The sequence below is a fragment of the Microcaecilia unicolor genome, chromosome 2 (genome assembly GCF_901765095.1).
Source record: "Microcaecilia unicolor chromosome 2, aMicUni1.1, whole genome shotgun sequence".
Lineage (NCBI taxonomy): Eukaryota > Metazoa > Chordata > Amphibia > Gymnophiona > Siphonopidae > Microcaecilia > Microcaecilia unicolor.
In genome coordinates this window covers 593,022,188-593,049,470 of record NC_044032.1, presented here as the reverse complement: position 1 = coordinate 593,049,470, position 27,283 = coordinate 593,022,188, and the positions used below count along the sequence as shown (strand labels likewise).

The 27,283-nt window shown below is 41.5% G+C and overlaps 1 protein-coding gene across 3 annotated transcripts in view; it reads right to left on the bottom strand.

Moving 5' to 3' along the window:
• Positions 1-27,283, bottom strand: part of SH3RF1 (SH3 domain containing ring finger 1) — a 346,368-nt gene that overhangs the window by 5,230 nt on the left and 313,855 nt on the right. For all 3 annotated transcript variants that reach the window (XM_030191566.1, XM_030191564.1, XM_030191565.1), the window contains 2 exons: positions 11,840-12,198; positions 6,494-6,846 (listed from right to left, as the gene is read on the bottom strand). In XM_030191566.1, the coding sequence (XP_030047426.1) occupies positions 6,494-6,846; positions 11,840-12,198 (712 nt within the window). The remainder of the gene's footprint in view (positions 1-6,493; positions 6,847-11,839; positions 12,199-27,283) is intronic.

Below are 27,283 nucleotides of genomic sequence, written 5' to 3'. Positions count from 1 at the left end.
ACTCCTCCACTGTCTTCACTATCTTGTAGTAATGAAATAACTTTATCTTATCAAGATCTCTGTGTACACACTATAGACTCATGCGTTGGACGGTGTTGAAAAGATATAACAAGGTTGTACTTGTTTTAACAATAGCAAGTATAACATCATAATTTAACTTATATAAGTACATAAGTAATGCCATACTGGGAAAAGACCAAGGGTCCATCGAGCCCAGCATCCTATCCACGACAGCTGCCAATCCAGGCCAAGGGCACCTGGCAAGCTTCCCAAAAGTACAAACATTTTATACATGTTATTCCTGGAATTGTGGATTTTTCCCAAGTCCATTTAGTAGTGGTTTATGGACTTGTCCTTTAGGAAACCATCTAACCCCTTTTTAAACTCTGCTAAGCTAACCGCCTTCACCACGTTCTATATCCAGGTGCTAATAGATATATGTTATGACCCAGATTAGAGACAATTGTCATGAATAGCAGAATAGTAGTTTGACATTCTCGCTGCTGGCAAACAAGCGTACTTGAGGAACTCCCCAGTGTGTTGTAGAGTTTGAGGATCCAGGGACTATACATGAGACTGATATACTCTGCTAAGTCTGATTTTGGTTCTGTGGGATTTAGGTGGCTTGGATAGCTGTGTGATCCATATTCATGCTGCCACTTGACAATGTCAAAAGGAATCTGCTTCTCCTTGGTTATAAACAAAAAAACATTGTTTCCATCTGGATCAGTACCAACAGACCATAGAAATGGTGTGCAGATACTTGAGGAGAATTAAAATATTGCTCTCAGATGTACAGAAGCCTCTCAGCATTTGACCAAGACACCCTGCAGTAGGCTTCCCAACTTATTTTGGAAGCATCCGTGGTAAGTAAAAGTGATATTCCTTTGATGTAAAGGTGAGTCTCTTGAGAAGGTTGGCTTAATTGGATCACTATCGTGACACGTATTTCAGTTAACATGACAGGTATAATTTGGGAGTCAAGTGCTGAAATGCTTGGAACTACTAAAACCTGGAGGTTTCTGGCAGGCTATACTTTATTAGAGATCAGCAAAGGGCATTTATTTGAGAACACTCAAACATTTGAGGCCAGCATATCACTTTATCGTCAGTCTGGAACCTAAAATTGAACTAGAGTGGTGCTCACCAATATTGTCCTTTGCTTCTCTATCACCTTCTTATAGGACTTGGCCAGTACTCACTAATACATAATTGCTTTGAGGGACTTAAATGGTTCTATCTCCTATAAAATGTCCAGTGGCAGAGGCTTTGCTAATTTGTATACAATTTTATATCATAATGGGATGGCTTCCCCTCCTTTAATAGATCCAGCCACTGTAAACCATGCTTCATTATACATGCTTGGTTATAGAAGTAAAAAAACTGGCACATTTTTCGGTGTCTGCCATAAATGCTCAACAGTCCCCCCAGACTTACTTGCAGTGCAAACATGCAACAGAAGAAACTTTCTGCCTGTTTCATTTAGCCACAATGCAGGAGAAGGCAAGAAGCTAAAATGCAGCATTGAATGTGAAGACACAATACTGGTGCAGTGCACCCAGAAAAACATGACATTCTACATGTCCATTGCCCGGCTGGGCAGGGGACTTTACTGCACAGGTATCTGTCACTATGGAAGTAATTATTCCCAGCTCTGTCCTCCCCCCACCTAGGGAGTCAGCAAGAGTAATGGATGAACATGTCTCCTCCTCTGCACAACAAAACCCTTCACAGAGTGTCAAGCTTTCTGAGCTGCATGGGTTCCTGTATATCTTATAGCAAATACCAAGAGACTGGCCATCTGTGGCTCAAGATACTGATGCTGTGCAAGGCACACTCTTCCTATCAGCCAGCTTTTGGCGAGGTGGGGACAGGGCAGGAAGTCAGGCCATAACAGTGAAACATAGGCTGCAAGAGGGTAGATTAGGATGGAGATTAGAGTAGTTGGGAAAGATAAGATCCAGGATGTGGAGGAATGCAGGGACAAGAAAAGAGGGGACCAGGAATGACGTGAAGGGGAGAGATTAAGAGGAAAAGGTGGAAAAGGAGGAAGGAGAGTGATGAGAGATATAGAGTGGTATGGATGAGCTATCAACGTGGCAGAGAGATGAGAAAAGAGGATGGGAGATGAAGAAATAAAGTATACTATTGGGGGAGTTGAATCATGAAGGAGATAAGAAAAGAAAAGGAGGAGGGCAAGGCAAGAGGCATGGGGAATTGACGGAGAGGAAAAAAGATGTGACAGTATAAAGGTAAGAAATAAAAGAGATGAAAGGGTGGGGAGGGGTGGAAGAAGAGGAAGAGAAGAAAGCTGAGGGACGTATGATAACTGGAGGAGGGTAGTATGAGAGAGGTGGGAAAGGTAAGTGCTGCGGTAGGAGAGGTGTACATGTTAGGAGGAGAGGAGCAAGGGGGAAAGGAGTTATGAGAAAGAAGGAAGAGGAAAATGGAAGAATATACATTGGAGAAAGAAAACCAAAGGGGAACAAAAGATATTAGATATAGGAATGAAATAAACAAAAGAAGAAAGACTACGGCAAGACAGAAAAATCTAGTGAAAAGGCTAAGAGAATAGTGTAAAGATTAATAAAAGAAATTGGACAAAAATATATCAAGCTTTGTTAGCCTAACAGTTGTGAAAACAGCTTCATAAATTATTCCATGGAGCATGCAAGAATTCACAGTAATTAACCACAGAACAGCTGCTATATGAATAACATGGAAAACAATACCATTATTTAACTGACATAAATTAGTAGTAATTTTATTCTATAGACCTATGGTTCGGAAGATATTGTACATACAGGGCTAGATTCCATATATGGTGCCTAAAAATTCCGCTCAGAAAAAAATACGCCTAGGCGTATTCTGTAAAGTACGCCTAAAATTTTATAGAATAGGCTTAAATTTCCACACGGTATATAGAATAATGGCGAGTGCCTCTGCACGTGACCAAATGTACTCATGGCCGTTTATGCCGTGTTGGTGTAAATCCTGATGCCTAAAATTAGGTCAGAGCAGGTATATTCTATAATAACGCGCATAGACTTTAGAAACAACCTATTACCATGTTCCTTTTTCAACTATCAGGCTTATTTTTGAAAGAGAAAGGCGTCCATCTTTCGACACAAATCAGAAGATGGGCGTCCTTCTCTCAGAGTCGCCCAAATCGGAATAATCGAAAGCCGGATTTTGGCGTCCCCACCTGCTTCCTGTCACGGGAATGACCAAAGTTCCCAGGGGCGTGTTGGAGATGTAGCGAAGGCGGGACTGGGGCGTGCCTAACAGATGGGCATCCTCGAGTGATAATGGAAAAAAGAAGGGCGTCCCTGACGAGCACTTGGCCGACTTTACTTGGCCCATTTTTTCTTACGACCAAGCCTCAAAGAAGTGCCCGAACTGACCAGATGACCACCAGAGGGAATCGGAGATGACCTCCCGACTCCCCCAGTGGTCACTAACCACCTCCCACCTAGAAAAAAACAACTTTAAAAACTTTTTTTGCCAGCCTGAAATGTCATACTCAGGTCCATCGCAGCAGTATGCAGATCCCTGGGGGGGGGGGGGGGGGGGGAGGTATGTGTGTGTCAGCAGAGGTATAGTGAAGGCGTGGACGTCCTTCTTTCAAACATTTTGGATGTCCTGAACTGCCCCCCTACAGGGACGGCCAAATTTCAAGGGAGTGGAGGACTGGCCTAGTGATTAGAGCACTGGTCTTGCAATCCAGAGGTGGCCGGTTCAAATCCCATTGCTTCTACTTGTGATCCAAAATTCAAATAAATAAAGGGGGTGTCGGAGGCATAGCAAAGGCATGGGCGTCCTTCTCACAGAAACATCCACATAAAGGAATCCTGTGCAGAAGGAATGAATCCTCAGAAGCTTAGCCGAAATTGGGTGGCGGAGCAGGTGGGGGGAAGAGGGGTTGGTGGTTGGGAGGCGAGGATAGTGGAGGGCAGACTTATATGGTCTGTGCCAGAGCTGGTGATGGGAGGCGGGACTGGTGGTTGGGAGGCGGGAAGTACTGCTGGGCAGACTTGTACGGTCTGTGCCCTGAATAAGGCAGGTACAAATCAAGGTAAGGTATACACATATGTTTGTCTTGTTGGGCAGACTGGATGAACCGTGCAGGTCTCTTTCTGCCGTCATCTACTATGTTACTATGTATGTTACTATTTTGGACGTCCTCAACTGCCATCGCAGGGATGGAGGAATAGCGAAGGACGTCCTTCACCCATACTCTAAAAAAAAAGATGTCCCTGATGAGCACTTGGACGTTTTCACCTGGACTTGTATTTTTCTAAGGTTGTAGGAAAGGTTGTATTTTTCTAAGGTTGTAGAAAAGGTTGTATTTTTCTAAGGTTCTAGATGGCAATTTATTTTAGGTTGTAGATGGCTATTATACACGCAGCTTGTCTGCATGTATGAAGCCGTCTTTGGCATGCGCAGAGCAGCCACGCATAATGCTTGGCTGCTCTGCACTGGCTTCCCATCCTTAGGAAGGAAATCATGTGCAAATGAGCTAACAGTGAGCAGCTCATTTGCATGCGATTTCCTTCATGCATGCCCATTCCTTTTCGAATCGCTAAGGGATCGGTAAGGGAAGGGCTTTTTCCGTTCACTTAGTGCATCAGTTAGTCCACTGCAGTGCCCCCTAGGGTGTCCGGTTGGTGTTCTGGCATGTCAGGGGGACCAGTGCACTATGAATGCTGGCTCCTCCCTCGACCAAATGACTTGGATTTGGTCGTTTTTGAGATGGGCGTCCTCGGTTTCATTATTGCCGAAAACCGGGGACGAGCATCTCTAAGGTCGACCTAAATGTTGAGATTTGGGCATCCCCAACGGTATTATCGAAACGAAAGATGGACGCCCATCTTGTTTCGATAATACGGGTTTCCCCGCCCCTTCGCCGGGACGTCCTTACAGATGGGCATTCTTAGAGATGGTTGTCCCCGTTCGATTATGCCCCTCCACGTAACTTAAAATTTAGGCATACCATGTTACAGAATACGCTTAGCGAGTTGTGCACGTAAATCTTAATGCCAATTAGGGCTGATAATTGCTTAACATTCAATTAAGAGTGCAGATTAGCTAGTTAACCAATTAAGTGTGTCAATATCTGTGGGCAGTATTATCTAAAGGGAGCAATTTTCAAAACTTTTTACTTATGAGTGGCCTAATGGTTAGAATAGTAGGCTAAGAGCCAGGGTTCAAATTCCAATGCTGCTTCTTTTGATCTTGGGCAAGTTACAGATACAATTTAGGGGTCCTTTTACAAAGGCACACTAGCATTTTTAGCATGCACTAAACGCTAGAGACACCCATATATACTTATGGGCGTCTCTAGCATTTAGTGTGAGCTAATCAGCACAAACTAAAAATGCTATTGTGCCTTTGCAAAAGACCCCCTTAGATTGTGAGCCTCCAGGGATAGAAAAATACCTACTGAACTTGAATGTACATTGCTTGAATAGATACATTCTCCAAGCCTGAAATCTAATAAATAATAAATGCATGTGTTACGTGAATAGGAAACGTCTAGGAACAACCCCAACAGGTACCATAATACAGAGTTTCGTAGCAGAATTAGAAAATGTACAGGGAAGGACGATGAAAACAAAAAAGCAGATGGGAAGACTCCCTATGAGGTAAGGGTAAAGTGGCTAGAGCTCTTCGGTTTGGAGAAGGCTGAGGGCAGATACAACAGAGGTCTATAAAATACTGAATGGAGTGGAACGGGTAGGTGTGAATTGCTTGCTTACTCATTCCACAAATACTAGGACTAGGAGGCAAACAATTAAGCTACTAAGTAGTAAATTTAAAACAAACTGGAAAAAAATATTTCTTCACGCAATGTGTAATTAAACTCTGGAATTTGTTGCCAGAGTATGTAGTAAAAGCAGTTAGCTTAGCAGGGTTTATAAAAGGGTTTATAAAAGGTTTGGATAATTTCCTAAAAGAAAATCCACTGCTTATTTCTAAGATAAGTAGCATAAAATCTGCTTTAATGTTTTGAGATTTTGTCAGGTACTTGTAACCTGGATTGGCCACCTTTGGAAACAGGATACTGGGTTTGATGGACCTTCAGTCTGTCCCAGTATGGCAATGCTTATGGTCTTAAATTTAGTACTAACTGCACAGTAACTGGAACCAGTAGCGTAGCCCAGTTGAGGGCGCGGGGGGGGGGGGGGGGGGGGGGGGAGCAGAGAGCAGGTTGTCGACTGCATCAGCGTGTATTTTAAATGCAACAGATCGCGTGAAAAATAGGTGCCTTCACTGTCAGAAGTCTGCTTGGGGGAGCGGCTGCTCACCTGGCGACGCACCTAGCTAAGCCTCTGACTGGAACCCTTACTGGAAGTTAGTAAATAGGCCCTATAGTGCTGAATAGCAGTCACTCTATGAAGAACAGTTTAAGTTACCACAAAATTTTGGCTAACTGACTAGTGCATAAAGTAATGTTGTTTTATTCTCACGCCGGACATCAACATTTTCTCACCTTTCACAAATCACATTTCTGGATTCATTCAGTACTGGTCCCAAAGATGAGCAGGGCTGCCTCGGAGGAGGAGCTATTGGAACACTGGAGTCCAAAGAACCTGACTTCCGATGAAGCGCCTCTTGTGTTAATGCAGCTGTGGCAGTTACAGGTGAGACCTCGCCATCGACTGGGCAGGATCCAGCTCTTCCATGGCTAACAACTGCTGGGATCTCAGGACCTATGGCACCCTGCATAGATGGCTCTAAAGCTGCCTGCTCAACTTCTAGAGTTGGGGACTGTGGAGGTGAAACCCGAGGCTTCCGTTTAGTAGAGGCTCCAGAGAGAAGTTTCAGCAGTCCTTTCTTTTCTTTCTGAAAAGTTAATAAGCCAAAAAAGTGTTAAATAATTAGCCTCACAGTGAACAATAACTAGAAAAGAGGTTATATAAACTTCAGAACTCATTTTAAAAGCAAAACGTTACCAGCACAATCAATTTGTTCTGGGAGAGATGGTGTTGGAGTGATCAATGATCATTAGTGTTGAGCTCAATTATCCCAAAATCCCAGTGTAGGAGTGGTTCGAAGACTAACAATTAATTGAGGAAGCATGAGGCTGACGTTTAGCTTAGGTGACCTAATAGTAATGAATGTTGTTTTTAAATTAAAGGTCAAAAAAATGAAGAGGAGGATATTCTCTAATGTATTGAAAACATAAAACAGACTCGAGCAGATCTGCATTTCGGAACACAGGCGCCAGCCTCAGAAATCAATAATATCCATGTAGCTAGTATGAAAGAAGGAAAATCCTCAATTTCATATATGAAAACAACAAAGATGCACAGTATCTATATTTTCTGTGTGATAAACACAGTTGTAGACTCACACGGTCCATGTCGAGTCATACTGAAGACCTATTAATAAAAGATCTCCAGCCATTTTCGTCAATTCCACTGTTTTTCTGCTTAAATGCAAATAATTACACATGCATATGGTGAATAGGGCTTCTAAAATATGGGCCATATCTAGATTTTCAGAAAGCATTTAACAAAATTCTTCATAAAAGATTCCTAAGGAAATTTAAAAAAAATCCATAGGAGAGGAGGCAGTATCTGACTATGGATTGCGAACTGAACAGCCAATTCTCATAATGGAAGAAGCTAAATAGTGGAGTAGCCCAGGGATCTGTACTGGGACTGGTGCTTTGTTGTTGTTTACATATTTAGAAATGATTTGGAAATGGGAACACTGAGGGCCTCTTTTACAAAGCCGCGCTAGCGATTCCTGGTGTGGCAGATGAGAGGAAGTTCATTCAATTCCTATGGGCTTCCTCTCATTTGCCACATGGGAATCATTAGCGAAGCTTTGTAAATGAAGCCCTGAGTGAGGTCATCAAATTTGCAGATAATACCAAATTATTCAAAGCTGTTAAATCACATGTGGATTGTGGGAAATTGCAGAACCTTGCAAGACTGTGTTGCTGGGCATCCAAATGGCAGAAAAATGCAAAGTGATGCACAAAGTGAAGAATAACTCAAATTATAGCTATATGATGTTAGGTTTCACATTAGGGATCACCACTGAGGTAAAGGATTTAGGGATCATTGTGGACAATATGTTGAAGTCTTCTGCTTGATGTGCAGCAGCAGCCCAACCCCTCCCCCCCACCCCCCCCAATAATATTGGAAACTATTAGGAAAAGAATAGAGAACAAAACAAAGTAAAGATTGCCCTTGTATCACTCTATGGTGTAGCTGCACTTTGAATACTGTGTGCAATTTTGGTCTGCACATAAAGATAAAGCGGAATTAGACAAGGTACATAGAAGTGCAACCAAAATAATAAAGGGTATGGAACATCTAAGAGGAAAAGCTACAGAGGTTAGGGCTCCTCCGGTTGGAGAAGAGACATCTGAGGAGAGATAAGATAAAATGATAAAATCCTGAGTTGAGTGGAACGAGTAAATGCAAATCAATCATTTACTCTTTCAAAAAAAATCATAGACTACAGGACATGTCATGAAGGTTACAGAATAGTATTTTTAAAAGACAGAAATTTCTTTTCACTCAATGCATAGTTAAGCTTTGGAACTCGTTGCTGTAGAACATGGTAAACGCAATTAACATAGCAGAATTTTAAAAAGGTTTGGACAAAGTCCTGGGAAAAAAAGTCAACAGACTATTTTTAAGGTAGACCTAAGCTACTGCTTAGGCCTGAGGTATCTAAAATGGAACCTAGCTACTTTTTGGGATCCCACCAGGTACTATGTCTAATCCAGGTCACATGATACTAGGCTTGATGGACTTTTGATATGACACAATATTTATTTATGACATTTGTATCCCACATAGCAGTAGGCTCAATGTGGCTTACAGGTTCCGGAGAGGAGAGTACCAACTCCGGGAATATATACAGAGTGGAAACAGTAGGTGCAAGGAAGCTGATAAGGTTTCGTAAAAGAGAATACAACTCTGGGACGAATATATAGTAGCATATAGAGAGAAGTAATCCCAATGAGGCTGATAAGTCTCTGGGGATGGGACTACAGCTTCTAGTGAGCAATACAGAGTAGGATAAGGGTAGAAGTACACTTAATTATAACTGGAGTGGTAAAATTTGTACATTGTTCTTTTGGCCATATAAGTTAGCGATTGATGTATCTTGGGCTTGAAAAGATTAGAAAACAGTACTGTGCTGTACAGTAACTAAGTAACTTTAACTAGTTACTGTACTTAAGTAAAGGTTTTGTCACTTTTACTTGTAAAGAAGTATTAGAAACATTTATTATTTTTACTTTTGCTGAAGTAATTTCACCAATTTTCACTACTTTTACTCAGTTACATCTGATGCTTGCAGTCAAAAGTAAAAATGGAAGTGAGATGTAAATGATGATTCCTTGGTAAACCAAATGAAGGAGCAAAAACTGGAACATGATTTTGCTATTGCAAACCTCATCATGCAAACAGTGGATCATCTCATCTTAAAGTTAGCTGTTCAGTGAATATATCGTTTATTTTACTATACCGTCACTTATTGCATGGCAAATCAGAACGGTTCACATAACATAAACAAATTAAAACTTTTTAGAACTCCATCTAAAACAGGATAGAAAACAGATGGAACTTTCACACTAAAAGATAAAATCAATCAGCGTAAACAACAGTCATATATCAAAGACTAACATCAACACTTCAAAAACAAAACAACGCACAACAACAAAAAGAAAACTTCTAACTATGATAACAGCAGTGTTGCCTGTGTTTGTTGAGCTGGAGACTGGTCTCCAGCCAAACAGAACAGTGATGAGGTGGGTCACTTTGAAGTGGAGATGAAGCTGAAGCTGGCTGCAATTCTTGGTGGACAGACATAGGTTTCTACCACAACAGAATGCTGGTTATCTCATGTAAAATTTTACACTGGGGTGACTGGACTGCACTGGACTGATAACAGTCTTTAGAAATTGGACAGCATGATGATCATAATGAACATGAAGATGATGATGACAATGAAAACTCATCTGCTCACAGCCTGCCTCCTACTCCTCTGTACCACAGACATTGGGTTTCATTCCCACTTATCATTGTTAGTAAGATTAAAATCTTACTGAAAAGATTGTCTAAATCATCTTGTATATTGGATAGTTGTCCTGCATACTTAATGACAGATCCGCCTTCTCAAACAGTTGAATGGCTTGCACAAATTCAAAATTAGTTTTTCAATGAAGGAAACTTTCCATCTACTACGGGTGGCATTATTTTAATTCCTCTTATAAAGGATGCCACACTGCATGCAAGTCTAGCAGCAAACTACAGACCTGTGGCAAATAGTCCGTTGATTGTTTACTTGGCTGAGGCATATGTATCTGAATTATTGTCAGATTATGTAATGAGATTTGATTGTCTACATCTGGTACAATTTGGTTTTAGACCATACCACTCAACAGAATCTGTCTTATTGGCTATTGTTTCTGATATAAAATCTGTATTTGCTTATGGCAAATCAGCTATTTGAGTGCAATTTGACTTGACTGATGCATTTGATACAGTCAATTATGACATATTATTGTATAAATTGAGTTCACTGGGACTCTCCAGCAAAGTTTTGTCTCGGAGAGGAGAATTTCTTTTGTGTTGATACTATAGAGTTAAAATGGCTGATCAAATTTCCACCAGCTGGATTCCACCTTATACCTCAGGGGTCGCCACTATCTTCCATATTATTCAAAATATATATATATCTGACATCTTTCTGTGGTCATTTTTCTGCTTTTGGGGTTAAATTCTTTTCATATGCTGACAATATGTTCCTGTTGATACTGTTCAGGGCTTAGCACAGTTGCCCTTATCGCAAATTTTGTCTTGCATTAGGAAGTTAGAAATGTTATGTTCTTCACATGGTTTTAAACTCAATAAGGATAAAACCAAGTTGATCTGGTTAGATCAAGTGGGCAAGAATATACCTTCAGATTTAACATTTCCTCATAGCTCCATATTAAAGGTTGACAGTGTGTCAAAAATATTAGGTGTATATTTAGATACTTCATTATCTTTAAATCATGTTGATGCAGTTGTAAAATCTACTTTTTTATACGCAGTATTGTTTAAGAAAAATTTGTTCTTGCTTTGAGATGAAACATTTTTTGATTCTGGTTCAAGCAGTGAACCTCTCTACATTAGATTATTCTAATGGCTTATATTGTCTTCTTTCAGCCAACTTGACTGCTAGACTACAAATATTGCAAAACACTGCAGCTAAGATGATCATGGGGCAAAAGAGACCAGATCATGTTACACCTATATTGATCAATTTCCATTGGCTACCCATTAAAGCCCAAATTCTGTTTAAGCTTGCATGTTGGGTATATAAGATGTTCTATGGTATATGTCCAGAATACTTATTTTCTTTATTTTCATTTCTGTTATCTCCTATTTCATCACGTGCTATAGATTCATGCCTTCTTTATTTTCCATTATTTGTAACAGTAAGATTTAAGAAATCTCTATTGACATCATTTCCATATCTTGCAGTTTCTAAGTGGTGTTCTCTCCCAGTTGATATTAGTAAAATTGTTTTGAAAACAATTGAAAGCTTCTCTGTTTAAAAAACTTCTGCTTTAGTGACAACAATCTTTTCAGGTATCTGTTTCTTTTCATTACTGCATAATCGTTAATTCTTGTGTTATCCGTTGAACCTTTGACTGGAAGTTGGCGGACTACAAGCAGTGTTACCATTACCAAACACAAAACTACTATGAGTGGTACCAGAAAGAACATCCATGGCATTTAGTCATAATTGGATATTACAGGGAAACAAGTAACCCTATAAGTGCAAAACTCTAAATGCAATACCAAAAAAAGGTCCAGCCCACCTTACTGTCTTTGTCCAGTTTTACAGCTCCAGGATTCCCAATTGATATAGCAGTTTCAGGAGACGCATGGGCTCCAGTGTGGCCAGGGATAGGTCTCCAATTTGCATCTCCATCTAAAGATGCTGCAGCAAGGCTGGGGCAGTTTCCAGAAGCTGTTGGACAAGCTGATGGCACATTTGATCTGTTGACATTCACAGGAGTTGTCAAATAAGCAGTAGATGCAGAGAGCTGAGGCTGCAGCTGCTGAGAAGGGGCAGAATGATGTGGAATGACAACAGTGGCGGGTAAAAGACAGGTTGCATTCTGAGCCTGGATGGGAGTCACTGCCGCTGTGGGTCGCTCTTGGCTATGTACTGATGCTAGGTCACATAAAAAGAGAATTGAAATAAATTTTAGTTTCAATACACTTTAAAAATGTAACACTTGACGTGATGAAACATGAAATATGTGTTTATCAAAACAGAGGCACCAAATAAGCTGAACTATTATTTTGATAGTCTAGTTAGAACCCAACAGCTATGCATAACTAGCTTTATCTCAAACTGTTCAGATGACTGGTGGATTGCAGAAAAATTACCAAAATTAGAAGCTCTTTTACCAAACAGCGGTAAAGGGTGGCCTTAGCACATCCTTACGTGGGTCATAGCTGCGGGCTAAGGTCATTTTTACTGCTGGAGTAAAATGGCCAAATTTCCTATTTTTTTTGTATTAATTGCCATGCGCTAATTTTGTAATTAGTGCGTGGCCATTAAAACAGATTAGAATGTGAACCCTTACAACAACCCATTATGTAAGCAGTAAGGGCTCACGTGCGAAGCATGTGTTAGTCGGTTAGTGTGCGGCAATGTAGCTGCGCTAATTGATTAGCACAGAATACACCCAATCTCCATCCCACAGACACATCCCCTGCGCCAAAAAATGAATTACTTTTTAGCACATGGGTGGCACGAACATCTTGAAATGACTTTGGGTCACCTCAGCCGCTCCGCAGTATGCTATTTTTTTTGTTGTGGTAAGCATGTGTTAGTACTTACCGCAGAGTTGTAAAAAGTACATAAGTAATGCCACACTGGGAAAAGACCAAGGGTCCATCGAGCCCAGCATCCTGTCCATGACAGCAGCCAATCCAGGCCAAGGGCACCTGGCAAGCTTCCCAAACGTACAAACATTCTATACATGTTATAGTCTCGTAAGTTTGACGCCCCTGATAGAATATATCAGGAAATATTTCCTAACCTTGGTTCTACTTATTCTACTTTTCATATAATTAAGTTTTATTTAGTTTTATTCAAAATCAATTTTCAGGTATCCAGATTTTCTAGACATGCTCAGATTTCATAGACACTAGAAATATTCATTAGGATTTGGCTCACTCATTTTTCAGTTGCAGTTCAAGGCAAGTTACATTCAGATACAGTAGGGCTTTCCCTATCCCTGGAGGGCTCACAATCTAAGGGGTCCTTTTACAAAGGAATGCTAGTGCTTTTAGTGTGCGCTAAAAATAAACATGCACCAAACACTTGAGATGCCAATATATTCCTATGGGCGGCTAGTGTTTAGCGTGTGCTAAAAATGCTAGTGCACCTTTGTAAGAGACCCCCTAAATTTGTACTTGAAGCAATGGGGGGGGGGGGGGGTGTCAACCATTTGCCCAAGGTCACAAGGAGTTGCAATGGGACACACCAGGTTTCCCTAGTTCTCACCCCACTGCTCTAGGCTACTCTTCCACCATTTATAAAGATTATCTTCCTGTATTCTTTAAGTGACGTTTACAGCATGTACAAATGGGGAAAATACAATAACCAGAATACTACAAAACTGGTAAATTTTCTTCCTTAGTAGTAACATTCTCTTGTTTTGGATAGAGTAAAGGGGTCATGGATTTAACAATCTCTCTGACCCCGTGTGCATCTTTGTTAAATTAATCACCTTATTTTCTAACTCTTCTTACTCTCTTACCTATCATCTGTATGTTCCATCTTGGCTTATACCCTTCACTATCAATTAAAATGTTCTATTACATATTGTGTTGACACTAAGCAGTATACTATGCCATTGTTTGTATTGTTATTTGAATATTTTTACTGCTGTAATTGCCTATTGCTCAAGTTTGTTTTATTCTTACTGTACACTGCCTTGAGTGAATTCCTTCAAAAAGGCGGTAAACAAATCCTAATAAATATATATACTGCCTTTCTGTGGTACAACCAAACAGGTGTTTTCTCTGTCCCTAGTGGGCTCACAATCTAACTTTTGAACTTGGTGTAACAAAGGGTCACAAGGAGCTACAGTGGGAATCAAACCCAGTGCTCCAGGTTCTTAGCTCTCTGCACTATTAAGGCTACTCCTCCACTCAATGACCATTTGGCAAGTGAACTCAATCAAGTCCTTGAAAGTTTATGCTATAAACAGTGGGCTAAAACACAAGAGTTTGTCTTCTACTAAAAATGTCCCTCATTGCAGTTTTGGAGAGATGGATAGCTACAATTTCAGAGAGCTATAAACACATATGCCAGCCCATATCCCACCAGGACTTGCTTAGATCTGGCTAGTCCAGTCACTCCATGGTTCCCTGAACTCCTGCTAGATCTCTCACTTGTAAACAATTTTGCTTCTTTTCAACTATCCACACATTCTTCAGATTCAATCCAAGCTATTTCTTTTTACATTAATTAAAAAAAAGTCTTCTGTGTTCTGCTTCAGTTTCAAGGTGCCAAGCCACATTTAACTTAATGATGACTGCTGCTGATGCTTGAAAGCATCACTAATACCTTTTCATTTCTCTCCAAGCTGTCAGATTCTTCAATTACATTATCACTTGCCTTTATTTTCTATTTAAATGTTTTATTTATGCAATTTTTTTTATAAGTACATAAGTATTGCAACACTAGGACAGATCAAAGGTCCATCAAGCCCAGCATCCTGTTTCCAACAGTGGCCAATCCAGGTCACAAATACCTGGCAAGATCCAAAAAAGCTCAATACACTTTATGCTGCATATCCCAGAAGTAAGCAGTGGATTTTATCCAAGTTAATTTCATAATGGTCTATGGACTTTTCCTTTAGGAAGCCGTCCAGATCCTTTTAGTAGTATTTGTACAGTAAAGGAGAATACATATAGCAAAAAAAGGAAGCAGACATCTATGGTCATCACAAAGGAAAATTCTCTTCAAGTTCACAAAAAAATAGGGAGTGTCAGGAAAATATTTAAATCATACATATAAAAAGGAGGTTCCTACAAAGCTGATGTAGGCACAAGAACTAAAATTATTAGAGATTTTTGGGCACTCTTCTAGCAGACAGCTATAAAGGCATAAAATACATATTTCTCAGATTATTTTGACCACACACTGGATGGACCATGCAGGTCCTACTTTACTCCTGATGGAATTCTGTTGTGCACAATATTCTGTACTGTTTATTTGCAGTGTTTTTGAACAAGCTTGATTTCCCCCTACACCAGTGGCTCAATCTCAGCTTTCACTGTCCTGACCTCCCCCAAAACTCCTGAGCACACTCTCACCTTGCTCTGTCCCCATCTACTGAAACCCCAGAGCACACTCTCACCTTCTATAAGTTAGAAGTTTCTATGACTCCCCCCCCCCACACTATTAAAAAGATCAAATTAGGCTTATAAAATTGATTACAATGTAAGAGTAGTCATATGGCTTCTCTTATGTACCAAGCTTCTCTCATTTGGAATGAACTCCCATTAGAAACTAAGGGGCCCTTTTACTAAGGCATGCCTAAAAGTGGCCTGCGCTGGTGTAGGCGCATGTTTTGGATGTGCACAGGTCATTTTTTCAACATGCCTGGAAAAAAGGCTTTTTGTTGTTGCCGAAAATGGATGTGCAACAAAATTAAAACCAGCGCGTCCGTTTTTCACCTGATACCTTACCGCCACCCACTGACTTAGCAGTAAGGTGTCATATGCTAACCAGGCGGTAAGCACTCGTAAACTGCCGATTACAACCAGGTAAGTGCCATGCAGTAGAAAATCGACTGAATGACAAAAAAGTTGCTTTTGGAAAAATCTTGCAAAAAAAGATTCCTCTCCACTGACACCTCCTACTTCTGTGCAAAGCGGTCAAAAGTCTTCCATGGAAAAGCCTTCAGCCTCTTGGTGCAGATGTCCTATGAGTCCAGTTGCCTACAGACCCTTGAGGTATCTAAGTTGACAGTGCAGCTGCTTCTTGAGCACTGCATCTACCTGAGCAGAGACTGCTTGCATCAACTCCAACTAAAAAGCTAGTTAAGCACAATCAGACCTGCACAGATTCTGCTCGTAATAGGAGGTGATTGGATTACTCCTCCGCGCAAAAGCATCAGTGCAGTGTTAGTGTCTCTTCTGTTAAGCCCTCCAATCCAGTGACCAATTCTATCAACACAGAACATCCTACAATTGTGCAATTGTCTGTGCATCATCCCACTCCTAAGACTCCAATATTGGCTACAGTAATCGATGAATTACTGATCACTATTCAATTTGATGTAACACACATTCTGTTGAAAATCATAGTGGTTACAAAGGCAATAAGGGGAAAAACGTAAAGTCAAATAAAAAGGAAAAATGAGTTCCTACCTGTTAATTTTTTTTCCTTTAGTCTGAACAGATCAATCCAGGACTTATGAGTTACGCCTGTCTACCAGTAGGTGGAGATAGAGGACTCAGAATTGAGTTGTGCCATAACAGGCAGTGAGCAGCTCTCCCACTTCAGCATTTTGATAACAAAACAGTTGGAATGACAACCAAAGAAAGAAATCATCTTCTGGGTCTTCTTCCTCATACCGAGCTGTCAATGTGATAAGAACGCAACAAAATTATAGAAATAGAACCAGGTGAACAACTGAACAGAGAAATCTCAACATATCAAACAGAAACATACTGAGACACACCAGAGAAGGCAGACATCTGGATTAATATATTCAGACTAAAGGAAAAAAATTAGCAGGTAGGAACTAATTTCTCCTTCCTTAGGGTCTGGAACAGATTAATCCAGGACTTGTGGGATGTACCAAAGCAGTAGTCAAGTAGGATCTTGAACCCCTGAGCGGAGGGCAGAAGACCCAAACTCAGTGTCCCACCTGACACATCCAACCTGTAATGCTTAGAAAAGGTGTAGCGTGAAAACCATGTACCCAACCTGAAAATCTCAACCAAAGACACGGCCCTAGTCTTGGCTCAATAAGTAGCCACCTCTCTAGTGGAGTGAGCAGTATGGGCCACAGGTGGTCACATACCCACCAAGACATAAGCTGATGATATAACCTTTTTTACCCAGTGGGCCACTGTGACCTTGGAGGTTGACAGGCTTTTCCTAGGACCTGAAATATTATAAAGAGCTGATCTGACCTCCTGAACTCATTAGCGATCTCCAGATACCTGAGCAGAATCCTATGGGTATCAAGCAATTTGAGGACGGGGAAAGCAGCTCTGCAATCCTCCTTGCGGAAGGAAGGAAGAAGCAAAGACTGGTAGACATGAAAGGAAGAAACAACCTTTGGAAGAAACTGACTTCTTGAAGGTTAGGAATGGCTCTCTACAGGACAGAGACTGAATCTCTGATACCCTCCTTGCTGAAGTGATGGCCACTAGAAAAACGGTCTTCAAAGTGAGATCCTTGGGAGTAGCCCTCCTCAAAGGATCAAAAGATGGACTGAAGAGCTCTAAGCACCAAACTGAGGTTCCATGGTGGACTCACAGGATACAAGGGAGGTCAGAGATAATTCACCCCTCTCAAAAACCGCACATCTGGATGTGCCACTATGGAAGAACAGTTTAGATGACCTCTAAAAAGCAGGCCACGGCTGCCACCTGAACCTTCAGGGAGATCAACGCTAGTCTTTTCTTGAATCACTCCTGAAGAAAGTTAAGAATATGAGCCACAGAAGACTGAACAGGAGAAAGGGGTCCTCTTTACACACAAAGTCCCAAAAACTTTTGATTTAAGCAAAAGCTGTCGAGGTAGAACTTTTCCTGGCCTGAAGTATAATGATGACATCCTCAGAAAAACCTTTCCTCCTTAACCTTGGCTGTGGAACAGCCAGGCTGTAAGACCAAAGTGCAATAGATCCGCCATTAGAAGGGGGCCTTGAAGCAGAAGGCCCTTTGACACCAGAAGAGAAAGAGGCTTGTCTGCCAACAGCTGGATGAGATCTGCATAGCAAGTACCAAGGCCTCCTGGGCCAGTCTGGAGCCACCAGGATCACTCAGCCTACCAACAGCCACAGAGGAAACAAAAAGCATGGCGACCAGAGGCCACAGTTGGAGGAGTGCACTCAACACCTCAGACCCAAACTGCTGAAGAACAGGGGAAGCTTGGCAATTTCACTGAGTGTACCCTAGTCTTTGTACTTTTTGAAAGAGAGAAAAATTGATTCACTTTTACCCATTCTACAATATTCAGGAGTTTATAGACCTCAGTCATATCCCCCCCTCAGCTGTCTCTTTTCCAAGCTGAAGAGCCCTAACCTTGTTAACCTTTCCTCATATGGTAGGAGTTCCATCCCCTTTATCATTTTGGTTGCTCTTCTTTGAACATTTTCTAATTCCGCTATACATTTCTTGAGATATGGGACCAGAATTGAATACAATATTAAAGGGGAGGTCGCACCATGGACTGATACAGAGGCATTATAATATTCTTGGTCTTATTTTGCATCCCTTTCCTAATAATAACTAGCAACCTGTTTGCTCTTTTGGCCACCCCAACACTGGGAAGAAGATTTCAACATATTATCTATAATGACACCTAGATCTTTTACCTGAGTGCTGACTTCTAAGGTGGACCTTAGCATCAGGTAACTATGATTCGGATTATTCTTCCCAATGTGCATCACTTTGCATTTGTCTACATTAAATTTCATCTTCAATTTGGATGCCTAGTCTTCCAGTTTCCTAAGGTCTTCCTGCAATTTCTCACAATCCATATGTGTTGTCACAACTTTGAATTCCTGTGTGTCATCTGCAAATTTTATCACATCACTCATTCCAATTTCCAGATCATTTATAAATATATTAAATAGCACTGGTCCCAGTGCAGATCCATTGAGAGAAATGGCCATTCAACCCAACCCTCTGTTTTCTGTTCAATAACCAGTTCTTCATCCACTGAAGGACATTGCCTCCTATCCCACGACTTTTTAATTTTCTCAGGAGTCTCTCATGAGGAACTTTGTCAAAAGCTTTCTGAACAACTAGATACAGTACATCATCCGGCTCACCTTTAACATAAGTACATAAGTATTGCCATACTGGGACAGCCTGAGGGTCCATCAAGTTCAGCATCCTGTTTCCAACAGTGGCCAATCCAGGTCACAAGTACCTGGCAAGATCCCAAAAAAGTACAATACATTTTATGCTGCTTATCCTAGAAATAAGCAGTAGATTTTCCACAAGTCCATTTTAATAATGGTTTATGGACTTTTCCCTTAGGAAGCCATCCAACCCCTTTTTAAACCCCGCCAAGCCAACTGCTTTCACCACATTCCTGGCAACGAATTCCATAGTTTACTTACACGTTGAGTGAAGAAAAAGTTTCTCTGGTTCGTTTTAAATTTACTTCTGTGTACCTTCATTGCATGTCCCCTAGTTCTAATATTTTTGGAAAGAGTAAACAAGCGATTTACGCCAACCTGTTCCACTCCACTCATTATTTTATAGACCTCTATAATATCTCCCCTCAGCCGTCTTTTCTCCAAGCTGAAGAGCCCTAGCCGCATCAGCCTTCTCTCATAGGGAAGTCATTCCATCCCCTTTATCATTTTCGTCGCCCGTCTCTGTACCTTTTCTAATTCCACTATATCTTTTTTTAGATGTGGCAACCGGAATTGAATAAAATATTCGAGGTGCGGTCGCACCATGGAGCAATACAAGGGCATTATAACGTCCTCATTTTTGTTTTCCATTCCTTTCCTAATAATACCTAACATTCTATTTGCTTTCTGAGCTGTGGCAGCACACTGACCAGAGGGTTTCAATGTATCATCATCGACAACACCTAGACCCCTTTCCTAGTTGGTGACTCCTAAAGTGGAACCTTGCATTGCGTAGCTATAATTTGGGTTCCTCCTTCCCACATGCATCACTTTACACTTGCTCACATTAAACATCATCTGCTATTTAGACTCCCAGTCTCGTAAGGTCCTCTTGTAATTTTTCACCATCCTCTTGCGATTTAACAACCTTGAACAACTTTGTGTCGTCAGCAAATTTAATTACATCACTAGTTGCTCCCATCTCTAGATCATTTATAAATAAGATAAAAAGCAGAGGTCGCAGCACAGACCCCTGGGGAACCCCACTATTTACCATTCTCCATTGAGAATACTGACCATTTAACTCTACTCTCTGTTGTCTATCTTTTAACCAGTTTTTAATCCACAATAGGACACTACCTCATATCCCATGACTTTCCAATTTTCTCTGGAGTCGTTCATGAGGTACTTTGTCAGACGCCTTTTGAAAATCCAGATACACAATAACAACCTGCCTTTCTCAAGGCACATACCATAGAAGTTCGCCCTCCACCGGTTTTCTTCTCCAAATACCGGCGTCGCCACCCAATGTCCGCAAAGATTCCATAGATCCATTCCTTCTAAACAGGATTCCTTTGTGTTTATGCCAAGCATGTTTGAATTCCATTACCGTTTTCATCTCCACCACCTCCTATGGGAGGGCATTCCACGTATCCATCACCCTCTCCGTGAAAAAATACTTCCTGACATTACTCCTGAGTCTGTCCCCCTGCAACCTCAATTCATGTCCTCTAGTTCTACTGCCTTCCCGTCTCCGGAAAAGGTTTGTATGTGGATTAATACCTATCAAATTTTTGAACGTCTGTATTATGTCACCCCTGATTCTCCTTTCCTCCAAGGTATACATGTTCAGGTCGGCAAGTATCTCCTCGTACGGTTTCCAATGCAAATCCCATACCATTTTGTAGCTTTTCTTTGCACCGCTTCCAGTCTTTTTACATCTTTAGCCAGATACGGCCTCCAAAACTGAACAGAATACTGTGGGGCCTCACCAACGACTTGTAGAGGGGCATCAACACCTCCTTTCTTCTGCTGGTTATACCCCTCTCTATGCAGCCTAACATCCTTCTAGCCACAGCTGTCGCCTTGTCACATTGTTTCTTCACCTTCATATCATCCGACACCAACACCCCAAGGTCTCTCTCCTGAGTCGAGCTAGCTAATCTCTCCCCTCCTATTCGGTATCTCTCTTTTGGGTTTCTACACCCCAAATGCACCACTCTGCACTTCTTGGCAATACATTTTAACTATAACTTGAATCAATACATTATTCAACAAAAAACAGTAACAAATAGTAACTGCTATCTCTCACAACAGAAATATGTTATAAATGTGTTATAAATGTGCTCAGAGATTTTTTCCGATCGTAGAGAAGACCGGCACGATCATCCTGGTCATTACAAATGTGGGGTTTGTATGTACTGCCGATATGCTCATGAGGGTGATACGATTCAGCCCCCCCCCCCTACAATATGCATGAGTTTCATATGCACAAAAGAACAAACTGTAACTCTCAGGGGGTTGTTTACTGTATTGGTGCCCGTGCAAACTGTTTTACATTGGCCAGATGACTCAAAAAATCAAAACCTGTATTGGAGAGCATGTGAGCAACATTCGCAAATGTAAAGTGGAGGCTCCCTTGTCGGGACATTGGCAGGAGTTCCATCATGACATTGAGGACTTAAGCTATACTGTTTTCCTCCATACTGAATTGCAGAGAGGGGGTAATTTGAGCAAAATACTCATTCAGAAGGAACAATGTTTTATCTTTTCCTGGGACACAGTCCATCCCCGTGGGCTGAATAGAGAGGTTGAGTGGTTATGATCAAGGGGGGCTTTTCACGAGGGCATTAAATATACCAAGATTAGTCTGTTACCTACAAGGCCTTATGAGGGGTGCCTTTAAATATCTCTAATTTTGGAGTATTAAAGTGAAGTATCTGTAATTGAGTTTTGGAAATAACAAACGAGATCTATTGCTTTAAGAGAAGGTAGTTATCAGCTGTTAATGGTTGACCTATGAATGAGCCAGTATACGGGTATTTAAAAAGAGCGCGGGAGCCTAACGTCACACGCTCTGAATTGTGAGAAGGAGAATTCCAGACGCGAACCCACTTGGGGTTTGGTGTCCAATATTGGTTTTCCATTTTGTTTTGTAAGTAATTTGACTTTTGAGCATTTAGATTTTTTGGCTTAGGGTTAAGGTATATTCCAGTATATGTGGAAGTGATGTTTGTTAATTAGAATTTCTGTTTGCAGTTTCCCTTTCTGACAACGCTATGCGAAACTCGGCCAGAGTTAAAGGGAATCTTCATTGAGTTGGCGAGAATGATCAGGATGAATGGATTATGAGTGGACTTTTTTTAAACACAAGCACGAGCACGCTGTATCCTCAAGGGAAGTGACTATAATATGTTATAGCTTTGTATTACTTTATATAGTTCATGTATCGAATACTTTTCGGATCTATATGAAGCCAGCCCACAGGCATTTCAACAACAAACGCAAAGATTCCTAGAGGGACTTAGCTTACCCAAGTTAACAGACCTAGAAGTAGAAAAAATAAATGCCCCATTGACTATGTCTGAATTGCAGCAAGCCATTAAATCCCAGAAACTCCGGTCGGCACCTGGCCCCGACGGGTTTACAGGGGAATACTACAAATTGCTTCCCCCCCAGTGCGTTGTTGGCTTTGCTGGAGTACTATGAAGATGTGATCAGTCGGGGTCGGTTTCCCCAGTACGCTAATGAGGCGCTGATCACGCTGATCCCCAAGCCTGGGAAAGCAATGGATAGAGTGGAGTCCTACCGGCCAATATCGTTGTTGAACGTTGATATAAAATTACTTGCCAAAATTCTAGCTAACCGGTTGGCGGACATTTTACCTAACCTAATAGGCCCAGAGCAGGTAGGATTCGTGCGGCAGAGACAAGCAACACAAAATGTACCTAGGCTCCTACTGGCTATGGCAACTTGCTCGGAGGAAAGGTGGCCAGCGTTAGTTGTTGCCTTAGATGCAGAAAAGGCATTTGACCAGGTCCGATGGGATTATCTATTTAATGTATTGGGTCAGATGGGATTCTCAGGATGGTATCTACAAGCGCTTAAATCCTTGTACTCATCCTACGGCAAGGGTGTTGGTCAATGGGCTCCGTGAAAATGTGTTTAAAATAGAAAAAGGCACTAGGCAGGGCTGCCCCCTCTCGCCCCTGCTCTTTGTATTATCTTTAGAGCCTCTACTGTGTGCACTCCAAGAGGAAGATAAAATTAGAGGTGTTTCCATAGGGACACGGTGTATCAAGGTGCTGGCATACGCGGATGATCTACTGTTGACCCTGATGGGTCCAGGGCGGTCTGTAAAAGAACTGTTAGATAAAATTACACAGTACGGACAACTTTCTGGGTTTAAATTAAATGTGTCCAAGTCAATTGCGATGGGAATTGGAGCAGATGAGGGGAAAGACTGGGGAGACAGGTTACCTTTTCAGCAAGCGAAGGACCACATAAAGTACTTGGGAGTGGTGGTTCCGGCGGACATCAATAACTTGTATGATCTTAACATTAATAGGCTTCTGAGAGAGACAGAAACTAGCCTGAAGGCGTGGGCCGGGCTCCCTCTTTCGTTATTAGGCCGCATTGCCCTATTCAATATGATCATAGCACCCAGGTGGTTGTATGTATTGCAAATGTTGCCATTGTATATAAATAACAAGCATGAACGAAAGTTGAGGACTTTGACGCAGAAATTCCTCTGGCGGGGCAAAAAAGCCCGTCTCGCATTTAGCACGCTCTGCGTGCCAGTGGAACATGGTGGACTGGGGCTGTTGAACATAAGATATTTAAATATTGCTAGTGGTATGAGGACAATTAATGACTGGTTCCGAGGCACAACAGATTTCACAGACACTCCACTGGAACTTGAATTCACAAATGGGACTCATTTTAGTAATTATTTACATTCTGCTGGGACGCCGATGCCTCGTGTTTTGAAACGGACAAAGATTATGCCATGTGCGGTGGCAGTCTGGAAATGGATTTGCAAACTCCACCACTTTTCCTCGAAAGTGACACCATACTTACCAATCTGTGGCAATGCAGCATTTGCTCCGGGACAGTTATATGCAGTGTTCCATAGGTGGAAGAGACGAGGGATGGAATACTTAATGCAAGTAATTACTAGAGAAGGACGCATGAAGTCATTTATTGAAATACAAACAAAATATGGAATACAACAAAATGAAAAATTCTTTTATGAGCAATTGAAACATTATGTGACTTCACTGCCTTGGGAGTCCTTGGCAGAAGATGCACAAGAAGAATTATCATCGGCATTCTCCCTTGGAGCCCAGCAGAAAGTGCCCTTATCTTACCATCACCGCCACCATAAAAGATACAGCAGAAGAGCCGGATTACTCGCATTTGGCTCGACTGTGGACAATAGATCTTCACACCAAAATTAGTGCAGCCCAGATTAGGTCCCATGTGCTGTCAATAAGACGAATCACATACCAGTCTATACATTGGGAATTACAATACAAGTTCGTGCTGCGCGTGCATGTGCCCCCCAAGCGAGCATTTTATATGGGACTCTCTCCCTTGGGGGGAGTGCCCGAAATGCAGAGCAGAAGGAGCAAACTTGGGGCACATGTTTTGGCAGTGCAGAGAAGTGGAGAGATTTTGGAAAGAAATCATCAAATATGTAAACTCACTTTGGAAACAATGTTGGACTTACAACTCAACCCTTTTGTTTGGTCATCTAATAATTGGCCGCCCCACAGAGAAAGGCTTCACATCATTTGTCCAACGAGCTATTATTGTGGGCAAACAAGTCATACTAACAGAGTGGCTATCGACGAGAGGCCCGACACTACAGCAGTGGAGGACACGTATGATATGGATGCTAAGCATGGAAAGAATGAGCGTGCCTGATGTCAACTCGCAAATGGGAATACAATTTCAGCAGCGGTGGACCCCATTTTGGAACACTCTAACCCCATCAGCACGAAGTTATCTTTTGAACTTACAATAGCATACAATAGTATATTGAGAACGAATGTCAAGAATAAGGGAATTGTTTGTGGGGGGGGGGGGGGGGGGGGGAAGGGTGGGAGGTTGGGGATAAAAAGGAAACGGATGGTTAACAGTTGGTTAATAGATGTAATAAGTGATTATATGGTTCTGTTCACCAATAAAAATGATTTCAACATATAGTTCATGTATATGTGGGAATTTATAGAACTTGTGACAAGTCATAACGTACCTCCCTATGGTTTAACACATGAAATTCAATACCAGCTGTATTTGCATAAATCTGCATATGTGATATTTTGTATTTCTGTTCAGTAGTGTGCAGTAATACACGTATATACAAATGATTACGAATTTACAACTGCATTATACAGATATTTATACAGCACAATGTAATACATTCACATGTTAAAAACTATGGTTGGTTTAGTTGTATGTAAATACACTACAAGGAGACGGAACACCTAATGTGCTATGATGGTTCCATCTGTGACACTACCACATATTCCTCTTGGGGATATAATGGTTGGAATGGGTACGGACTGAGCACATTTATAACACATTTATATCATATTTCTGTTGTGAGAGATAGCGGTTACTATTTGTTATCATTTTTTGTTGAATAATGTATTGATCCAAGTTATAGTAGCAAGAAATTGTTTGACTTAGGAAGTCTATATAAGTTCTTCCATTTATATATATATTAATTTTTAACTGCCAGACCCTTGACCATTCTTCTAACTTTCGGAGATCCCTTGTCATCATTTCTACTCCCTCCAGGGTATCCACTCTATTGGCTATCTTTGTGTCATCTGCAAAAAGGCAAACCTTTCCTTCCAACCCTTCAGCAATATCTCTCACAAATATATTAAACAAAATGGGTACCAGCACCAAACCCTGAGGAACCCCACTGCTCACCATCCTTTCCTCCAAGCGGATTCCATTTACCACCACCCTCTGCCACCTCTCGGTCAACCAGTTTTCTATCCAGTTCACCACTTTCGGTTCTAAGTTCAGCCCTTTCAGCTTATTCACGAGTTTTCTGTGGGGGGACCGTATCAAAGGCTTTGCTGAAATCCAAGTAGATTACATCTAGCGCACGGCCTTCATCCATTTCTTTTGTCACCCAGTCAAAGAAGTCAATGAGATTTGTTTGGCGGTATTTTCCTTTGGTAAAGCCATGTTGCCTCGGGTCCTGTAACCCATTGTCTTCTAGAAAGTTAACTATCCTTTCAGCAGCGATTCCATTATTTTTCCTACCACCAACGTGAGCCTTACTGGTCTGTAGTTTCCCACTTCTTCCCTGTCTCCACTTTTGTGAAGAGGGACCACATCCGCTCGTCTCCAATCTCGCGGAACCTCTCCCGTCTCTAAAGATCTATTAAATAAATCTTTAAGAGGTCCCGTCAGGACCTCCCTTAGTATCCTGGGATGTATCCGATCCGGCCCCATAGCTTTGTCCACCTTCAGATTCTCCAGCTGTTTATAAACTTTCTTCTTTAAAAGGCGCAGTATCCACTCCATTCCCAAATATTCCTTCAGCAGCCAACCGCGGTCCTTCACCAGGATTTTCCTCCATGAACACCGAAGAGAAGTAATTGTTTAGCACATTCGCTTTATCCTCCTCACTTTCCACATAACCATTCTTATTATCTTTCAGTCTCGCAATTCCATTCCTATCTTTTTTCCTTTCTCCAATATATCTGAAAAAGGTCTTGTCACCTCTCTTTACATCTTTAGCTATTTTTTCTTCCACTTGCACTTTCGCTAGCCGTATTTCCCTCTTCACTTCTTTGAGTTTAATCCAATAATCTTTTCCATGATCCTCTCGTTGCCTTCTTTTGTATTTCTTGAACAAAGCCTCTTTTGCTCTTATGTTTTCAGCTACTTTGTTGGAAAACCATATAGGCTTCCTGTTTCTCTTGGTCTTGTTTACTTTCCTCGTGTAAAGACCAGTTGCCATATTTATAGCAGCCTTCAGCTTTGACCACTGATGTTCCACTTCTCCTACGCCTTTCACACTTCTCCTACGCCTTTCACACTTCAACAGCTCCTTTTTCAGGTATTCCCCCATTTTATCAAAATCAGTACGTCTGAAATCCAGTACTTTTAGTTTTGTGCATCCACACTGCGCCTTCGCCCTTATATCAAACCATACGATGTGATGATCACTATTACGTAAGTGGGCACCCACCCGGATATTAGAAACACTTCCTCCATTCGTGAGCACTAGATCCAGCATCGACCCTTCCCTTGTGGGTTCCGTCACCATTTGTCTGAGCAATGCACTTTGACAGGCGTCCACAATCTCCCTACTTCTTTCCAATTCCACAGACGGGACGTTCCAATCCACATCAGACAAGTTGAAATCTCCCAACA